The sequence below is a fragment of the Cydia fagiglandana genome, chromosome 27, assembly GCF_963556715.1.
Source record: "Cydia fagiglandana chromosome 27, ilCydFagi1.1, whole genome shotgun sequence".
Lineage (NCBI taxonomy): Eukaryota > Metazoa > Arthropoda > Insecta > Lepidoptera > Tortricidae > Cydia > Cydia fagiglandana.
Genome location: NC_085958.1, coordinates 8858010 through 8880203, shown reverse-complemented (window position 1 = coordinate 8880203; position 22194 = coordinate 8858010). Strand labels below are relative to the sequence as shown.

Genomic DNA, 22194 nt, shown 5'->3' with positions numbered 1-22194 from the left:
AATACCTACACTACAGAATAAATAATAGTACTACCGTACAGAAAGGACACTTCCTACAAAACCGAATTTTGACAGCGGTTCAGGGTCGAATCATGCTATCCCTTTTTAATTTATGGCACTAATCCTTTCGGCTATTTAGGGTTGTCAAAATTCAAGTCATTATCTTATCTGTGGTCGTGCACGCAAAAGGACGTCAAGTGGCGCCAACCCTAATAATTGCTCGGAGCAATGCTATGCGAGTTTGCCCGAAGTCAGGAGTGTCTCCCCATTGGGTACACTAAAAATGTTTAAAGAATAAAATACTTTCTAATTTTACCATATTTTTATTTCCACATAATTATGACATTACATAACGCTCCAAGCTTACATATTGAGAGATCACTGGTTTAAATGCTACTATATACAATTGGTGCATCGTATCAAATTAGACTACTTAAATAACTATATTTTTATTAAATACATACGGGCGCGTTTTGAGATCACTAGGAACCGTGCGCGTTGGAGGGTCTGCCATCTTGTGGCCTGAATCGGAAACATATGTGCACATGTACATTGCCAAGTGCTGCATCTACCGTTATCGTCGGTAAGTTTCCTTGTGCATAGGTTCTGCCATCTTGTGTGCTACATCGGAAGCATAAACGACACATTTACGCCTCGCGCCATAAATCTGACGGCTCCTATGCTGCCCCCTATAGTTCATGCATGGGGCCTATTCAATATGGCAACGCTTCGAGCAACACTGGGAATGTGAATTTGTGTGCATGCCCAACTGGGCATGCACACAAATAACGCGGTGACTCGTCCGTACACAAAAAGAGTTCGAGGTGTGCAAGATTTGTCTTTGACGTATGTCATTTTCTATGTATTTGTGTCGTTACAGATTGGATTTTGTATGTAGTGAGTGAGAAGTGCCACTTTGTGCATGTTTCCCCCCGCAAAAATAGTAGAAAGATTTGTACGGTACGATATCGCTTGGGCTCCTCCCTTCCGATGTGTCGGAAGCCGGTGTTGCTCGAAGTGGCAAAGGTCACTCAGAAAAACGGGTCTACTGGGGATACCTGCCCAATTTTGTTGCGGATTTCAAGCGCTATTAATGCTATTATAGTTGACAAAATATAATTTCCACCCATTCGACGTACAAGTGGTTGGAGAGATCGGTGCTAGGAAAGGAGACTCTTTGACAAGCTACCGATGTAAACAAGAAAAAAAAAACCTTTTTTTAACAAGCAGATGTCACGTCTGCGTGCGATACTACAAAATTTTATACTAAAGGATTTTTTTCCCATAATAAAAAAAATCAAGAAGACTAATTTTTCAATTATAAAAGATTTTATCACAAAAATGACAAAAACGGATGTCAAATATGCAAGAAAAACATTTTATACACAATAAAATATTTTCATCAATAACGAAGGATTGCGTGACATGCTAATATAGGGACGTTAGGGACCGTGCCGTTTGGAGGGTCTGCCATCTTGTGGGCTACATCGGAAGCATACCGACATTTACGCGTCACGCCAAAAATCTGACGGCTCCTATGCTGCCCCCTATGGTTCATGCGCGGGGCCTATACAACATTTTGAAATTAGCCGTTGACATGACCTGTAGGACGTACACTATTTCTTACTATATACACCGTGTTTTTTTTGATTTCCGTTAATTTCAAGGGTGCATTCCTGAGCTTAAATCAAGTAACTTTCCCATAGACACGGATATTCTAATTAACTTCATTTCGGAGATAATCAATAATTTATTTTTTTCTTATAAGGCCTCTACAAGCGTGTACACTTGTCTTAGGGCCAGTTTACATATTGATTAGTGTTTAGAATGAGTTCATACATTTGATACTAAACTTAATAAGTACAATCTCGGTCGATCAATGTTCGAAATGACATTGATATGTCATAGATTTCAATTGTTTGGTTGAGTTAAATGTAATGCCCGTGTTACAACAACGCTATATGCTACATTTAATTATTTTTTAAAGTTAATTTTTATGAAAAAAAAAACAAAAAAATATTTTTCTTTTTCAAAATTAACTATGCTATTTAGTTATCTTAAACGTACTTAACCATACCCCGAAGTTAACGGAATTCAATAAAAACACGGTGTATTTATTTACCTAAGGCCCTATCTTTGTATCTTTATCTTTGTGATCGTATTATATATCGTGCATTATTTAAGTAATTAAATGACAAAGTTCTAAATTAAGTCTACAATACTTACATCAGCTTAAAACTATTAAAGTCAATATGATATATTAATGTGATTATTTAAAACGGCTTGCAGGTAAGGGGTCATCCATTAATTACGTCACACGAATTTCTAGGTTTTTTGACCCCTCCCCCCCTCCTTGTCACACTTGGTCACATTTGGCAAACCCCTCCCCCCTAGTGTGACGTCACTTTTTTTCTACGAAATCGCCAAATCGAATTAAGCGAGTACCTAAATATTATTAATATTTTATCAAAATATTTTTGACGATATGAATATTAGTAATTTTATAACCTAAAACTGCTTAGGAAAGAAAATTAAACGAATAAAAACTATTAACGTTTTAAAAACTTGTTATTTAAATGTACAGCGAATAAAATAATTTAAATAAATTTTCGGTTACTGATGAAGTTAAAGTGACGTCACAAAGTTTGTGTCTCCCCCCTCCCCCATGTCACAATATGTCACATTTTCTTGACCCCCTCCCTCCCCCTAAACGTGTGATGTAATTAATGGATGACCCCTAATGCATATTCAGGTTTAATGACCACACGAGTAATCAGATGGCCTACCGCGAACCACGTTCGATGTGTTGCCTCTCTGTCGCACTTGTGAATTCGTACGTAAGTGTGACAGGGAAGAGGGAGGCAACGCGAGCGAGAAATGTGCACGTACTAACGAGCTCCCGCCCACCGAAAAGAAAAATACAAGCTCATGTTTAACAACGAGTATGATAAAGATGAATGGAATGCAAAAAATAATCAAAAATATCTGATTTCTTCGTATAGTTCGTTTTTTTTAGCATTAGAAAGAACTTGCAAGAAGGTAAGCGATCTTAACATGTCTTTTAATTGAAAAACGCCTTTTAAAAATCAAAAACTATTACTTATGAAAGCAGAATAATATAAATGATCGTATTAGATTCATAATTGTTACAATGTTACATATTTACCGTAACTTATTAAAATGTGTTTTTAAATTAAAAGACATATCAAGATTGTTTACCTTATTTTTAATGCTAAAAAAACGAACTATAGGTATAGAAATAAATATGGAAGTATTTTTGGGCTCCTTATGTATAGTATAACCTATCTATAGTTATATAATATCACGGAATTTTTGTTGTTTTCTGTATGAAATCCAACTGTCATTCACAAACAGGCAACCAAGAGACATAGTCCGGTCCAGTCAAGTCAGTCCGGTCAAGTCCGGTCGTGTATGGAGTATTGCAGCCACCTGTGGGATGGCTCAGCTAAATACCAACTCGCCGCTTTGGACTCAGTGGAGCGCAGAGCCAGGAGGATGATTGGCGACAAGAAGCTAACGGCTAAGCTTCAGTCTTTGGCCCATCGGCGGAAAGTCGCCAGCCTGTCGGTATTCTACAGGTTGCACTTCGGGGAGTGTGCTCAAGAGCTACACGAGCTTATTCCACCGTCCCCATTCTACCATCGGACTTTTAGACGCACGGCCGGTTTCCATCCTTACTTGGTAGATATTCCACCAATTCGCACGAAGCGCTTTGCTTCTACTTTCCTTATGCGCACTGCCAAGGAATGGAATTCCTTGCCGGCGTCTATATTTCCGTGTTCTTATAACCCGGCAACCTTCAAATCAAGAGTGAACAGGCACCTTCTGGGCGAGCTCGCTCCATCGTAGGCCACGTCTACGCCTCGGCTAGTCTGTGGCCATGAGTAAGCCCATTCATAATAAAAAAATAATAAAAAAAATACAGGCAACCAAGAGAGTACAATCCTCTTAAACAATCACATGAATGAATAAATCTAACCTATTCTATATACAGCTACGTGTAAACACGTCATGTCACGTTAATTTCCTCGTCGCTGGCGCTGTCACTGTCAAAGTCGTCAGCCTCATCCATTGGCTGGAACGGTTCGCGGTAGAATGGGGCGGCTATTTTGTCTTCGTAACCTGTGGAGAAAGAACATTTTAACCTGGGAAATTATTCGGGATGATTCGGGACAAGTTTTTACCATCAAAGTAACTATCTTTTTTTAAATAAACTGTTCATTTTGTCAATCAAAATCTATCAGGAATGCACTTTGATTTGAAACGGTTATAGTTATTTGTTTTACAAGGGTAAAAGTTGTTGTTTAACCGCTCGTTCTAATATTGATACCAGAGCAAGCGAAAGATCCCAAAATTTTGAAAATTTAACCACGAGTGGTTCAAAAAATGGAATCTTGAGCGTTGCGAGAGTTTCAAATCACTAGGGTTAAACAAAATTTGCCCCCGAGTGAAACACAAAATTTTTCACCACACCAACCCGAAGAAAATATAAACTGTAAGATATCAAACAAAAACAATCCAAATCAAATCCAAATGAATGTTATTAATTAAATTTTTATCATTCAAAATCATCATTTAAAAGTCAATTCAACCAGCAAACATAAGAAAACAACTCAAAATTTGCATTTGATTACTTTGACTCACATGTGAATAAAATGCAACTGTGCTATCGGTTTTTGAACAATCAAGATAAACTTTACCAGTTGGTGTGGTGAAAAATCCTTTGCGGGCCGGAGCTGGCCCGAAGCACAGAATAAATAATAGTACTCGGTACAGAAGGCTCACTCTCTAACAAAACGCGTATGTCACGATCAGCACAGATATGGCCGCTAGGTTGCGACAGCGCCACGCGCGGCTTATGGCAAACCCCAAAATTGGGGTCGAACAGATGTACTTTTGGTAGGTAGCTACAGGTAGTAGCAAAGCGACGAAATCGCGGAGTGAGCCACGCCTGCCCGAAGGCCGTTCTTTGCACACCACTGGTACAGACTAATAATCACCTCTAAATTCCCCAGAAGTGCTGGCGAACTTCTTCTCCTCATCCTCAGGGACCGGAGACATCTTCTGCTTGTCCACCTCAGCGTCAGACAGGTCCGGGTGGGGGTTGTTCTTGTTAGGCAGCGTCTGCTCTCTGGAGCCCCCGGACGCCAGAAGCTCCCGCTCTTTAGAATTGCGCCACTTCATGCGACGATTTTGGAACCAGATTTTGACCTGAGGAAAAATATTTTTTGTGAAAATCATTTTTGATACAAGTTTTCGGACTATCGGACTTTTTTCAATTAAAAAAATCGAGAGGCATTTCAATAAGCAGGGCATAAATCCCGGTTTTACCCTATATTGACACGTTAGAGCAATATACTCGTATTTATTCAATATTTCTTTTTTTTAATAGGAAAAAACATTTTTTTTGCAAATAACAGTAAACTTGTAACTGTACGTACTGTACTTTATTTGTAGTTTATATAAACTAAAAATAAACTTAACTAAAGGATTTGTAAATAAAAAAAAGTTTATCAATAGGAAGTACTTATTATTCTTATATATAGGTTTTTGTTTGATTTAATTTTAAATTAAACAAAGAAAAAGTCCCAAATGCCTAATGTTACTATACTCTTCATCTTTCTGGAAGCTTCATGGGAAAAATCTTAAATCGAAACTTTTTTTCAAGCAAGACCGTTACCGTTAACACATCAAAACCGATCCATCTTTCCGGAAGTATGTGTAACGTTCCTTTTTAACGTCTTTATCAGAAACACTAATGATCTCCGGTAATCAATTATAAACGCGATTTCACGATCGTTCCATATTTAAAACTGACAAATGGCGCAAAATTTCAAATATCGAACATCTATCAATAACTGATTGGCTACGCCAATCGGCGAGCACTATTCGTCATTCGGGAATCAAATTTGCTTTTTTAACGATTTCGCGCCGTTTTCGATGAAAAAAGGTTTGTCTATGGCGAAAATGACGTGTCATTTAATAGTGTGTGCAGTGATTCATCATTGCGCGCGGGCGTGAAAGCATCTGCCCATGAATGGACCGCAATTTCAACAATATCTCGATGATAGGGAGTAAAATGAATGTCTATAAAATGATATTGTCATTATTGGACATTGGAACTATGGAACGGTTACATTTTTATTTTACTTTTTTAAGTGAAGGCATATTCGTGGAGATTTAAAGGAAAAAAAAAGTGCGGTATGCTGTAAGTATTACTTTTGCAGGAGTCAGCAATACGCAATTTATACTTCTGGAGTTATATGACGTTTATAGGCTACGGTGACCGCTTACGTGGTGATGGTGATGGGTACTATTTTGATATAAAATGAGAAAAAGTAAAGTTTGATGTTTGCGTGTACCTACCAAAGAATATAATACTGTACACATTTAGTTTTTTACGAGTTCATCATTATGAGATCAAAATTACCACTTACTTAATTACATACTTTCTTTTTCGTGTGTCTTACTCCTTATAGACATATTCACAATACCTCAAACTATTCTATTGATGACATTGCCACACTTTGTCGTTTTAAATGCCATGCAAATTAAGCTTGGCTTTAGTAGTCGTGAATTTATAAAAAAATATTATACAGTAGGTAATCAAACAATTTTCCTAACAATAAATCCTAATACTAATTCAATACATCGACGTAAATCACATTCATTCTAACCCTTAACAATATATTTTCCATTAAACCCGTATTTTTCTAAAAAAATCAACGACAATCCCGCCATAACGTTTTTTCGGGGCACAGGCGACCACGCCTAGCAGCCATCAATAAACGCGCCGTCAGAAACACAATGCGTGGACACGGTGTTGTTCCAAAAAACTGTTAGATTTTTGCCACCATTATTTGTATTTCGAAATGGGATTCCGATTTACGTTAATGTGATTTTTTTAGTTGGATTTGCGATACGCACACATGTCATCGATGGTGATTAATATTACCTAACTTCAATTATTTTTTAAGTTAAGCCTAGAATCAAAATATACCTACTTGATGGAATTGCCATAGGGACTGTTAAAGGCTTGTCATGGTCATGGGCCTTTGGGTCCAAATAAGTAAATTAATTGAATTAAAATGCAAAATGTATGTACGAAACGAAACATGATATTTTCCAAGAAGACAGTTGACAATGTTTGACATAAACTTTTTAATGTTGGGATAAAAACTCCATTCTGCCATTAGGGTCCATAATTCGACTCGAGAGGTAATAGCAAAGAGAATAGATAGTATAGAGGGCTATTGCCAAAGTTAATTTTGTAGTCACGGTACATTTATCTACCGACACACGATTAAAACATAAAATAAAATTGTAAATGTATAAATTAATCAAAATATGTTTACGTATAAAAGATTTTTAATTTTTATTTTCCATACTGACCCATGTTCTTTCACTGATATGTGTTAAAATTGTTAAATATCAAACGGTGTCGTCAACGCCATCTAGCCGAGAATAGGCCCAAGGTGTGTGCGCCACCTATTCGAGAATGACTTTTTCTTGATTTCCGAGGCACGTTTTTTTCTTAGACTTTATTTATCTTATACGGAGTTATATATATCTCTGGTAATAGTAACACAAATCGGCAGTCGTCAGGAGGGTCAGACTGACTCCAATTTGACAGTAGCGTGCTTCTGACAGCTGTAATTGGTGCGTCAGATCGCCGCCGGGTACTTTTCGATGGACGGATACTGTTGGGTAACTTGGGGGTTGTGTAAAATGTTATTTGATTTACCCCTTCTCGATTTAGGACAGTAGGTACACCTACGGGTCCATATTGGGTCGCATAATAATTGATTGTACTAATGTAATGTTACGCATAAACCTCATTTCGCATAATTGTTATTGTGCTGGAAATATTAACATTTCTGAAAAATTATAACACAAACCTAACCTAACCTACCCTATTCTACACAACCTATGCAAAATACTATACTATACTTGAGGCACTGCTGTGAGAAGCATGTTTCTTGCTACCCATATTATATTTAATTTGTGTAAGTAGTTAAGTTTGTACTAACATTAGACATAAGAATTTATAATATTGTATACTAACAAATTGTATGAGTCATGTTACTTGAATAAATGAAATTTATTTATTTATTTAAAAATATTATCGAAAATACTTTCTGTTTCAGCTGGAGAAAAAATATGCGAAAAGAGATTTATGCGTAACATTACATTATGACAACCAATTATTATAGGATCCCTAGACCTACCCTACCAGCAACCAGTTGACAATTATTACCTACTGTACTTTGTTATATAAAAGATAAGGATAAAATTTTCTTTATTGCACATAGAAAAAGAAAAGCTACACAGCTATATTATTAGTAGGTATTAATAGTAAAGCGCATAGCAGTGCGTATACAGAAATTGCACTAAGTAGGCCAGGCTTTTATTATGAGCTGTGCGTTGCAGACTTGCCTTGGTCTAACTCTATGGTATGTTTTTACCGCAGTTCTATTACTTAAATTTTACATTATTATGCACAACTACGGGACTTAATCGCGTTAAATAAGGTAAAAAAACAAAGTCTTCTCCGAGACCTCGGAGATAACGCCGTCACCGTAACGTTAATAAGCGTAACCCCGCACAAAATGATCGGTAATAGCCGTTCGGTCGATTTGACTGAAATTTTGTGAAAATATAACCTCTAATACTCTGATCAACTGTGTAAAGTTGCAACTTTAATTAATGACTAGTTTTTAAAATATGACTATTTTTATGTTCAATATTTTTTCCTTACATATAATTCTTATTAGTTAACGTACACAGTAGCAACCTGTCTTATTATTATATACGTGGCAATATCGAGATAAAAAACATCATTCGAGGGTTCAAACTATCTTCACACCGAATTTCGTCCGGTTCCGTCCTAGTGTGAGCGTGATGGAGAACTAACAAACTCGTAGGTCTATTACGGTGCTAATACTGCTGTATTAAGGGGGAGGCCTATGAGCAGCAGTGGACGTCTTATGGCTGAGATGATGATGATGATGATGATGAATCTGTACTAAATAGTTACATTTAATTGATATCTGATTGGTTTAAAAAAAATGTCTGTAGTGAATGACAGCTTGACACTGATTTATTAATTCTGACATTTCGCACGAGTTCTTTATGCCGTTCGGCATTTGAATTGGTTTCGCTACTTCATAGATAAGAGACGATAATTATCAATACTACGTAAATAAGTACATATATTTAAAATAGTCATATTTTAAAAAACTAGTCATTAATTAATTTTGCAACTTCACACAGTTGATCAGAGTATTAGAGGCTATATTTTCACAAAATTTCAGCCAAATCGACCGAACGGCTATTACCGAGAATTTTGTGCGGGGTTCAACTTAATTTTACGCTTATTTTCAAAATCAGTTAGCCGCGACCACGACCAGTGAAACCTGCGTCGAAACGTCGGTAAATAAATGTAATAAAATAAATTCGCGATAGACCCGTCTATAAATGTGAGTTAATATGTGTTCAAAACGCGAAGGTTTATATTAAATACCTAAATTCTTATAATATTGAAGCTAAGTATTTAAGGTATTTTAACGTTGAAAACGGTTATATACCTTTAATAAATTGTTGGCCGCCATTATTTATGCGTCTTACATTTTAATGAGCCCAAACTTTGGCAATATTTTGCCAGCTGAAGTTCTTTCATCGCTAGAACTTTCGGTTTCACAGCTGATATTCAAATATCCAATGAGGCCGATGTTATAATAATTATAACAAACAAAAGTTCTATTCCAAATATATACTCATGGAAAAATTTAGAGGAACGCAATAAATAAGGGTTAGTTACTGGATTACAGCACCTAAAGTAATTTCATAATTTAATTAGTAATTAAACTTTTTTTTGCGTTCCTAAAAATTTAAAGTTCCATAACTGTATAATATAACTGATTTAATTATGGTAATTATTGATTTGTCACAACAAGTAACAATAATAAATCATTATAATAAACCCTAAAGTCCAACAAACTAGCATGCAAATTAGAGATGCACCGGATATCCGGTTACTATCTGGTATCCGGCCTATCCGGCCATGTATTTAATATTCAGCCTGATACCGGATAGTGGCCTACTATCCGGCCGGATACCGGATAGTAACATTGCTTGATTTCGGAGTAAACTAATTGGATTTAAGGAACAGTCTTGATCATAATCGTACTTACTTGTTTATTATTTAAAAACAATTTAAACATTCCACTGACGTGCACGCGCACTCATTTCGAACCTAGAAATGTGTCCGCGCGAACGTTCACTAGGAAACAGGTCAAACCTGCAGAATGCGCATCTGAAAAACCGAAATGTAGGTATAGTTCCCCTGGCCGAATATTCGGCGGCCGGATACCGGATATTTGGCCGATGGTCAGGCCGAATATCCGGTATCCGGTATCCGGCCAAACAATAATGGTAATAATGGTAATGTTTTGATTATACACAATTAAAATGTAAGAAAACCAAATAGTTACAGATTTAAAATGACAAACATAATAGTGTACAATTTACTCTTAGACAATAACAATAATATAAAGCTAAATGTTGGACAAAAAATGTGTACGTTATGTTTGAAAGTTGTCTCAATGACAGAAATTAGCATTTGAATAAAAGTCAACCCAAATCACCGAAGGGTTACGCAAATAAAACTACATATTTAAATTTAAACGATTGTACACGTATACAATTACACCACGAATTTGAATGTCAGAAATTAAAAAAAATAAACTATTTGACTATGGTAAACAAAACATGGCGGGCTGTCAATCACGATGCAAAAACTCCCGCCAAAAAACCGCGGCAAAATAAATAAATTCAACATTCGGAATTGGAACGCCGTGAATGTAAACAGGCTCCGTTTGAATATTCATTCCAAATATGAATATTTCAAATTTCGAACCAGACCGTCCGAAAATTAGATTCATTGGTTGCGTGGACTGTGATGGAATCTCGTTTTTATTGACATGAATATAATGCCTATTTTGCTGTGCGTATTTCGTAGCATAGATTATAGGAAGTGCCCACAGATGGCATAATACTATACAGGTAGAGATAACCCGTTTAATATAAATGAAAACTTAAACGCGACAGCCATTGAAGTCGCAAGTCAAAAGTAAAGATTATTATATATGTTTGTTTATTTCTTTCTTTGTTTTTATCAATAAAGAATACCAAAGTAAAGATGGATTAATTTTAAGAAATTAAATCAGGATCAGGTAAATATAAGAAATTCAATAAATATAAAATTTGGGGACAATCTTATTGTCAATGACAAAAGGCGGAAATTTTGGAAAATATCTCTCTCCCATAATAATTTTAAATTTCATTTCTTTTTCTATTGACAAATTGGTGTTCCCGACTATATATAAACAGAATCAAAGACAATCTTACATAGACATTTTTGCAACGTTTTGGTACCGTACCTATGCCCCGTCGGGTCTTCAGTAATCAATTATATCTGACCGCGCGACAACGCGTGCTGCAGCTGACGCGGGCCCTTTTTAGGGTCCCCTGGGGACCCTGGGGTCCCACACAACTATTAGCGACTATACAAACACTGTTTAGTAATATACTTGAAGGTAATGTTATATTACAGTGTTAATAGGGTATTTGACTATTAGTCAAATAGGTTTCTTTTTTCGAACTGTCAAAACGATTTTGCTATTACTATGGAATTTATATGAAACACTAGCATGTGACGTCACAATCAATTTACCTACTCTTTACAGTTGTATACGGGTTTTAAAAACAGAAATTGTGTCTAAAAATAACTGCTGTCTACGTTTCTCTATTAATCTTCTGGTGCTTTATTTTATGCATGGTGTAAAATAATTTATTTTAAATACATTCAAATGCCCTATAGCCAGTCGTTCACTGCCTATAGCGATATAAGTGCAGATGGTATGAAGCTTTTAGAAACTGGATTTATAATACGGTAAAATGTGCCTACTTTGATGAAGTATGGCGGAGGAGAGAAAATACTTTGACAGGCCAATTAAAACAATTTTTTTCCGTAATTGTCTATCCTCTGGCCGTCCATACGTCAAACCTTGCCAAGCAAAATGAAATTTTATTTTGTCAACACAAAGTTCAAGTTAGAATGGAACAGGAGACCTTTTTATAGGTCCCTGGGCGGCTAGAGGCTATGAAGAGAACGCAAAACTAAGAATATCCATTTACGTTAAATAAATTGCAATGTCAATATTTACTTAGTCGTCAGATATCGGTGAAATGTCGATATGTGCCACCCCTAACAGGAGTCAGACGCTTGAAATTAATTATTGATACTGTGATACGTCTTTTGTCGTTAATTTGTATTCAATTATCAACTTAAAAGGGCTATACATCGTTATTCCTATGATAAAAAAGGTGTCACGATATATTTGACCACTTTGGCTGTTACTATCTATTTGATATCGTAAAACTAAAAACACAATTATGGCCGCGATGCAGTTCGCAACCCCGCAGTGTCAGTATGAAAATTGTAGTATACTTCGCCTTAAGGGATGGGGCTCCCCTCGCCGATTAGGGCTAATCTGGAGGCACGAAGTAAAAATCACCCTTCAGGGTCCCCAGGGTGCAGAGTTACAGATTGATAGACTTGGCAATATTAAAAAAATTATGATTTTAGCAGAATTATCGGACAATATGTTTATTAGAAAACTAAAAGAATATTTAATAGATAAGGCGTTTTACTCATTTGATGAATTTATGAATACAAACAATGTTATATGTTATGTTATATGTTAATGATTATTGAAATTAGATACTTATTATTGTTAATATAAAATAGACATAAGATGTAAATATGTATAATAAAACTGACATGTAACTTACGTTATGAATAAAGAAATTGAATAAAGAAATTGAAATTGAAATTGAATTTATTTCAAAACAAGTGAGTCTAAACCGTAAAATTATTAAATTTTAGCTGATTTTACTATGTCTTACAACAGTTTAAATTCGATTTTATTTCAAGCAAGATATCCATAAACTTGTATATAAATTAATTACTTAAGGCAATCAGTATACGAAGGTGAATCATAAAAAAATCGTTTTTAGGTCAACATTTTTCAATCACATGTAAAATTACCTTACACAATAAAAAAAACAACATAGATTTTTTTTTTAGTATATTATAGCTATCTATGATTGAATTGACGACTTGCCAAGTATTTGACCAACCTAATAATATTCCTAGAAAATATATTTTTACTGAAATATACATTACAGATATTTAATAAAATATACCAATTACGAATACAAGATTTTATTTCGGACCCACGTTGGGCGCCACTTTTCAGAAAGGTTTGCGACTCTTTCAGTATTTTTTTAATTTACCAGGTTTGTAATAGTTTCACTGGGATTAAGCATGTCTACTGAACTAGGTCAAAGTCTGTGTGAGTCAGGATTCGATAATTTCTCCGCGGCATTTAAAAGTTAAACACAGATTTTTAAATACCATGTCGGTGGCAAACCATCATACAGCCAGTGCCGGATTTAGACATTTGCCGCCCGTAGACTATGCCGATTTTGCGGCCCCTATCAACTTCGCTTTTATAAATAATGTACCTAAATGTAAACGCGAGCGTAGCGAGCGCGAAATTTTTTCGATAGAAATAGCGCAATTTGATAGATAATGGTACATTTTTAGGGTTCCGTACTTCAAAACGGAACCCATATAAGATAACTTTGTTGTCCGCCCGGAAGTCTGTATCAAGGGTCTTGACATCAATATAAAGGTTCTTGACATGACAGAGGGCGGCAAAATCGATAAAATTCTGGTCAATTAACTGAACAGCAAATAAAATATTTTTGACCCAAATTTGCCGCTCTTAAAATCTGCCGCCCTAGGCTTCAGCCTACTCAGCCTAGTGGTAAATACGGCACTACATACAGCCCGCTTGATAAGCAGTCACCATAGCCTATGGACGCCTGCAAGTCCACAAGTATTGCACGCCGGTCCTTATAAAAATCTAACTTTGATATATTCATTTAGCCAACACAAAAACACAATATATTGCCGCCCTGTCTACCCATCGCAAGCGGCGCCCTACAATTATTTCACGTCAAATGCAACCGGCAAGACGGGCTCCCTAGGACGATTATGATCGCTTAGCGAACTTGAGCGACCGGGGGGCTAGCCAAGACAGCCACAGAATAAATAATAGTACTAGGTACAGAAGTACTCCGTTCGGCTCAGCATTGCTCCGAGCAATTATTAGGGTTGGCACAACTTGACGTCCCTTTGCGTGCACAACCGCAGATAAGATAATTACTTTAATTTTGTCAACCCTAATTAGCCGAAAGTAACGGAGTAGGGAATACCTGAACGCACTAGTTTCCTACCTCTGCTTATGCTATAGTTCGTTTATTTTAGCATTAGAAAATATGTAAACAATCTTGAAGTGTCTTTTTATTGAAAAACACTTTTAACAAATAATAGAATAATAATAATAATAGTTGTTAACTTGTTAGTTTAGGTTAAGATTTTTGTGATTTCGTAATTTTAAGTTAACTAGTTATACATTTAGTTGGATTTATTTAACAAAATAAGTCACGGCAAATATGTAATAATTAAGAATCATAATACGATTATTTACATTCTTTTTTTTTTAACTGTCAAAGTCATTCTTTTGCTTTCATAAGTAATAGTAAAAAATTAAAAAACGCGTATTTAAATAAAAGACACATCAAGATCGTATAGTATTTTTCCAATGCTAAAAAACGAATTATACGAGTATGCAAGCAAAGTGAACGCGCGCCCTCATTCGATTTACAAATTAAACTGAGATAATCTGTAATGTTGGCCAAACTGCGGGGGAATTCATATTGTGGCTCAATCGGGATTTTATTTCTAAACGGTTCGGGTTTCGAGTGCTTGTTGTAGGTTATAATTGGTTAAAGATATGATTTAATTCAATTAGAGTGGAATACGTTTATTATGACTTCTTATATTGACCTACCGGCGCTTACTAATTTAACCGTAAATAGTAATAATAGTTATTTGTTTCACTCGGGGGCAAAGTAGTTGTTTAACCGCTCGTGCTAATATTGATACCCGAGCCAGCGAAAGATTACAAAATTAAACCACCAGCATAGCGAGTGGTTCGAAAAATGGAATCTTGAGCGTTGCGAGGGTTTCAAAGCACAAAATTTTTCACCACACCAACCCGAAGCAAATATTAAATGTAAAATAGCAAACAAAATCAAACCAAATCAAATCCAAATAAATGTTATTAAACATTAATCATCATATCAGACATCATTCATCAGATGTCATTGAACAGTTTTTGTTCAAAAACTGATAGCAAAGTTGCATTTTATTCACATGTGAGGCAAAGTAATCAAATGCAAATTTTGAGTTGTTTTCTTATGTTTGCTGGTAGAATTAACTTTTAAATGATGTTTTTGAATGATAAATATTTAATAATATTCATTTGGATTTGATTTGGTTTGATATCTTATAGTTAATATTTTTCGGGTTGGTGTGGTGAATTTTTTTTTGCCCGGTATTTACCCCTACCGGGATTCGAACCCAGGACCATCGGCTTCACAGGCAGGGTCACTACTTTCAGAGCCAGACCTCTCGGACCGATAAATTAGCTAACTTATTGTCCTTGTATTTTAATATATAGGGTTGTTATAAATTATTTTAGACCATGCATGAAATAAAGAACCAGAAGATTAATAGAGAAACGTAACCAGCAGTTATTTTAGACACAATTTATATTTTAATACTCGTATAAAACTATAAAGAGTAGGTAATTTGATTGTGACGTCACATGCTAGTGTTTCATATAAATTCCATAGTAGCAAAATCGTTATGACAGTTCGAAAAAAGAAACTGATTTGACTAGTACTCAAATACCCTATTGTGTTTTCCTTTAGAATCTTTTTAGCCAGGTTTTATTATACATAAATAAAATCATAAGTACCGGTTATTATACCGGGTGTGGCCTGTAATATGAGCAAAAAATTAAACTGTAGGCTGTACTCCTCATACAGACCAACATTTGTTCAGCGACTTTTAAAAATACCTCGTGGTTTGATTTTTAAATACACTTTAAAGTTTTTTCTAAGACGCAATGTTTTGCGAAATTTGCTATGTTTAAGGCGTGACAAGCAACGTCAAATTTAATCACAATGATATGGCGTGGCGATGTCGTCCATTGAAGATAATATTTATTAAATTTTGTATTAAAAGTAGAGAGTCAAAATACTTCATAATTTTTAAAAGTTGTAGAACAAAAGTGTCACCGTTTGAGGAGTACAATCTATGTTTTAATTATTTGCTCATATTACAGGCCACTCCCGGTATAATCTACGTTTTACTAACATCTACAATAAAAATGTCTAACATTGTACGTACGTTAATTCCCATTTTCATTTCCTTTACATACGTTCACTAAATCACGAGCGAACCAGGGTTTTATGAGGAACGTTAAACTCAAACACACGCTCTGTCTTATCTCTATGACTCTTTGAAGTGCCGATTAATTTGCCAGCCAATTAAGATTGTTCTTGAAGACGGAACGCCGTATCTATAATACACCGTGTTCCTGTTGGACTTAAACGATAGACTTAGACCTAGATCTTCTTCTTTCCCTTTGCCTTATCCCACATAGTTCGTTTTTTTTAGCATTAGAAAGAACTTGCAAGAAGGTAAGCGATCTTGACATGTCTTTTAATTGAAAAACGCTTTTTAAAAATCAAAAACTATTACTTATGAAAGCAGAAGAATATAAATGATCGTATTAGATTCATAATTGTTACATATTTGCCTTACAACTTATTTTTAAAATGTGTTTTTCAATCAAGATTGTTTACCTAATTTCTAATGCTAAAACAAACGAAGTATAGGTGGGGTCGGCTCTCCTTATCCTTCGGCGCCAAGACGATCTGTCTTGAGTTGTCGGGTTGGGTAGTTGGGTTTTATCCAGTAGTTTGGCCATACTCGTCCACCACGTCAGAGGGGGTCGTCCTCTACCTTTTCTGGCTTCTGGCAGAGCTAGCGCTTTTTGCACGACATGGCTGTCGTCTCTCCGCATAACATGGACGCATGGCAAGACTTAGACCTAGATAAGTCTGCATAATATAGTTAAATGTGTTTTTGGATCATAAGGTTTTAAGACGAACTACTATTGCTAGATGCATTTCCTACGACTTAATTAGAGTTAGACCAAAAAAAGTCTGCAACGATTTTGACAGCACACGCAGTGCAAGTGTTATTTTGAACGTCAAAATTATATGAAATTTGGTATTACGTATAAATAACACTTGCACCGCGTATGCTATTAAAATCGTTGGAGACTTTTTTGGTCCAACTCTACAAGTTTTTTGACGTTTCGTTATGTCTAAAATCGTTGAATCATAACTTGGTCGCGAATGTCGTGATCGTGAAGTCACAACCACAGCTATTTAATTATTTATTGGTCAAATAAGTGATACAGCATTACAATAAAATAACAAGGCACTGTGAAACTATACAAAAAAAAAACAAGAAACTAAACGTTGCGTCGTCTGACTTGGTGGAGGCTATGCCCATTCGTTTGTTTTTTTTTAAGATTTTTTAATTATCTAAAAAGTTATGAGCATTTATAAATATCGCGGCAGGTGCCTGTGCCATTCGGCCATCACCGGACCACAGCGGCATAGGTTGAATTATATATGCACTTCTTACTTACTGAAGGCTTGGCCCGGGTATGTCCTTAAACTACGTCCAGGACCCGGGTATGTCCTTAAACCACGTCCAAGACCACCGGTGGACGGGCAGCAGCGTCCCTCAAATTCGGTGTACTCGACTGCGATCGCCAACCCGCCTGCCAAGCGTGGCGATTATGGCATTCACCCCCCAAAAAAGGGGGAGGTCTATGTTCAGCAGTGGACGTCTTATGGTTGAGATGATGATGATGACTGAATGCTTATGGCTGGGGCACTGGAGTCCTTGGTCACTTTTTCTTAGTATATGACCATACATCGGGGTTTTCGGTGCGGGAATGATTTCGAACTTTGTTTATTGTAAAATAATTACCAAACTATGAATTAAACGTAGGTAGTAAGGTCCAAATGTGCTTAGAAATGTTAAATTAGTATGTTTTTTTTAACAGTTTTTTCCTGTTATTTAGCTAGTGTAAAACATTCCCGCACCGAAAGCTCCGATGTATGTATATGACATCTAATTCAGTTTATAAATTATATAGCAGTGTTGCTACTTGATAAAAACAAATTAAAATATTTTCTGAAAATAATTTAATTTGTTCTAATAATATTACAATGCAGCAGAAACACGTTGTATATGTGTAGCTTACGCCATTTTGGTCATGTATAGCGCAATTAGTCGCTTATGAGCTTAATTAATAGGTTTGTTTGAGGTTCACTCGCGTGTTCGCGGTATAACAATACCTGTGTTAGCTATGAAGGGTTATATTGTTTTTTTTTAACAATTCTGGCCTGGATACAGGGTTATATTGTTTTTTTTTACAATTCTGGCCTGGATACAGGGTTATATTGTTTTTCTTTTTTACAATTCTGGCCTGGATACAGGGTTATATTGTTTTTCTTTTTTACAATTCTGGCCTGGATACAGGGTTATATTGACAATAGGTAATTTTCCTACTAGTCAAATCAGTTACTTTTTTTTGAACTGTCAAAAGAATTTGCTAATATGGAATTTATATGAAACATTACATCGTGACGTCACAGTCAACTCACCTACTTTTTATATTTCTATCAGATTTATTAAATAGAACTTGTGTTTAAAAATAACTACTATCTGTGTTTTTCTAATAATTATCTGGTGCTTTATTTCATGAATGGTGTTAAATTAGTTATTTACGATACAAGTGCGAAAAAGAGGAAATTCGAAACGAGTGGCGATAAATTAAAACACGACCGAAGGGAGTGTTTTAAATCGACACGAGTTGCGAATTACCTATTCGCACGTGTATCGTACAACGTTTTACAGTACATATGGCCCTTTGAACTTTTGACATCGCACCAAAAGTGCTATTTTACGCACTAGTGCGGGAAAATAGGACCATATGTACTGTAAAATTTATTTTAAATACAGTTGAATACCCCATTGTATTTCAATAAAGTATATACTAACATTTCAATAAACCGTAGTGTGAAACCGCCCTAACCCGTAACCTAATCTAAACCAGACCCTAATTTCAAACGAATCAGAACAGGCAACTTAATAACTCGAAAACATTCAATAAACCGAAAACCTGCTTACGATCGCTCCATAGTCCATAACCATCAGGAATCATAAAAAAAAAACTCAACGCAGCCATGAAAAAAAAACTCAAACGCGCGCGCTCCAATAGAAAAGCGGGAACACTTTTATTCGATACAAATCGGCCAATAGAAACGGGGTATAAGACGCCGTTCTAACGTTATAGCGGTCTCGTTCTAACTTAGGATACTTGTATAGGTCGTTCTCTTTCGTAGAGGGTAAAGGCGTATTTTTGTCTTAAGAACGTTTGTATATTTTATTGTTATGTCAGTGTTGGAGAGTTTTTTTATTATGTTGGGAGTGCTTTTGGCGGGTGATTTTCCCGATTTGCCGCCAGATTTCGTTAATGCTTGGTTGGTATAAAGAATGGAGTATTTTGTTTGCAATACCGATACGATACGGTTTTATTTGTTCGCGTTTTGTGATTTTCAATAAAATATGGCTTATGATGTTCAATTTATTGGTTGGATATTATAATTGGGTATTTGACTATTAGTCAAAACAGTGTCTTTTTTCGAACTGTCAAAACGGTTATTGCTACTATGGAATTTATATGAAACACTAGCATGTGACGTCACGATCAAATTACCTATTCTTCATAATAGTTTTATACGGATTTTAAAATAGAAATTGTGTCTAAAAGTAACTGCTGTCTACGTTTCTCTATTAATCTTCTGGTGCTTTATTTCATTGGTAGTAGGAATTTTTTTAAGGCATCAAGTCCGTATGTAAGATAAAACCGGTCAAATAAGTTTGTCAGTAGAAATAAGTTTTTGGCAAAAAAATAATTTTTGGTACAAGCTTTTATCGCTGACTGTACTTTTCTTACGACAGACAACTAATACTCATCGAGACAATTCTAAAAACCCCAAACACAATCAGGTTGCGTTGTTTCATCACAGAGTTCCTATAATAATAATAATAATAACCCCCCTAGGGATCAACCTTGCCGTGGTGGGGGGGCTTACGGGTCGGTGATACTACGAATATCAAGGTCGAACCATCTAGACCACACCCCACCCCAATATGGGAGATACAAAAATACCTGCCAATAACATCTAGGCTTTACCCTTCCTTAACTAAGATCCCAATCTTTCCTATCTCTTCTTCTTCTTTTTTCCTTCCCTCTTAGGATAATATGCAGTTACGTTCAAGAAGTTTGCGACCGGGGCCGCTACCCGAGGGTAATCGTCGGGGCGCATCTGGAGCCGTTGCTGGATGCTACAGCATGCGATCCAACGGCGATGCGGAGTTGAGCAGGCGGGCTCCCATCGAAGAATCTGTTACAGCCGCAGACGGGCCGCTTCCCGAGGGCGATCGTCGGGGCGCACCTGGAGCCGCTGCTGGGTGCCACAGCATGCGAACCAGCGGCGATGCGGAGCTGAGCAGGCGGGCTCCCATCGAACAATTGACTACAGCCGAAGACAACTTGATCCCTGCATCTACAATTACTACGTCGTTTTCTCCATGTCCTTCGTCGCCAGCTTCCTTGTTCTCGTCAATCCCGTCGTCACCTGCGTCGTACTTGAATTACTCTGATTCGGAGAGTTCGCCAGAAAGAGTAAAAACGCGTAGAAAAATTGCTCGTACACAATTATCTACCCAGTCTCAGACTGTTGTAGATACTTCCCGGAATTGCCGAGAATTGAGAAGTAGGACAGTAACTCCATCAATTGTGGAGTTAACTAATAAATCACGACCAAGCTCAGCAACACTAACCTTGTGTGCTACGCAGGAAGCAAATGCTTTTCAACCTGCGTCCACCAAGGCTGGTAAACCACGAGTACGCATGAGATGGAGTAATGATGTGAACCTATTTATCATGCGTACATACTATAAAGTTACTAAATTAGAAACAGATTTCACAGTATATCGAAAACTTTTACACGATAAATTTATGCAACAATATCCGGGAGTAAATGTTTCGGAACAAAGAGTTTCAGACCAACGACGAACTATTATACGCAACAAAATGATTTCTGATGATGAATTGACACGAATAAGAGAGGAAATTAGAGTAGAATTAGAGCACGAAATTATATCACCATCCCAACTATCCACACAACTTAATTCTAGTACAGATTTCATGTTTAGTCTAGAGATATCCACGACACCAACCAGTACGATTACCCAGAACCTGACAGAAACTATTCCGGACGCATATTTACCAACAGAGACCACAAACATGCAAACTGAAGATGAAGTAATGCCACCTTTATCTGATTCTGTAGGACAGAGACTTTACGAAAACCTTAAAACTATGTTAAGCCAATATACCGGTACCGACCCTATACTAAGACCTAAATTGCCGAAACTCAAATATAACGCACATCTTATACAACTAGTAGCACTATTTAACCAAAAAATACTACATGAGTTTATTTCACCAGAAACGCAACTTATTGATATTCATACACTAGTCTATTGCAGTGCTTTGGTAATATCACAGGAACTAGGATTTAAAATAGAAGAATGTGACCAACCACGTCGTAGAAACGTAAGAAAACCCGCATGGTGTATAAGATTAGAAAAAGACATAGCTCAGTTGCGATCAGATATAGGTAAGTTAACACAATATATTAATAACAATAGGTCAAGGAAAGTCGTAGATCGGGTAAATGAAATATTTAAAAATTGTAGAGTTCACAGCAGTCACGAAAACAACAATAGGAAACCTGAAGAATATATGGACACTCTGAAACAGAAGTTATCACTCAAAGCTCATAGATTAAAAAGGTATAACAAAGCACTCAAAAGAAAGAAGGATAATAAATTATTCAGTACCAATGAAAAAATATTTTACAGACAGCTCAACAACCCGACAGATGATACAACGACAAATGAACCTGAAATACCCGAGGTAAGTGAGCTAGAACAGTTTTGGGCCGGTATCTGGGAGACTGAAGTCCATCACA

The 22194-nt window shown here is 36.3% G+C and overlaps 1 protein-coding gene across 1 annotated transcript in view; it reads right to left on the bottom strand.

Moving 5' to 3' along the window:
* Nucleotides 1-4030: 4030 nt before the first annotated feature.
* LOC134677899 (homeobox protein DBX1-B-like) overlaps nt 4031-22194 on the bottom strand; it is a 30810-nt gene continuing 12646 nt past the window's right edge. The window contains exons 4-5 of the mRNA XM_063536344.1: nt 5022-5232; nt 4031-4143 (exon numbers count right to left, since the gene is read on the bottom strand). Coding sequence (XP_063392414.1) covers nt 4031-4143; nt 5022-5232 — 324 coding nt within the window. The remainder of the gene's footprint in view (nt 4144-5021; nt 5233-22194) is intronic.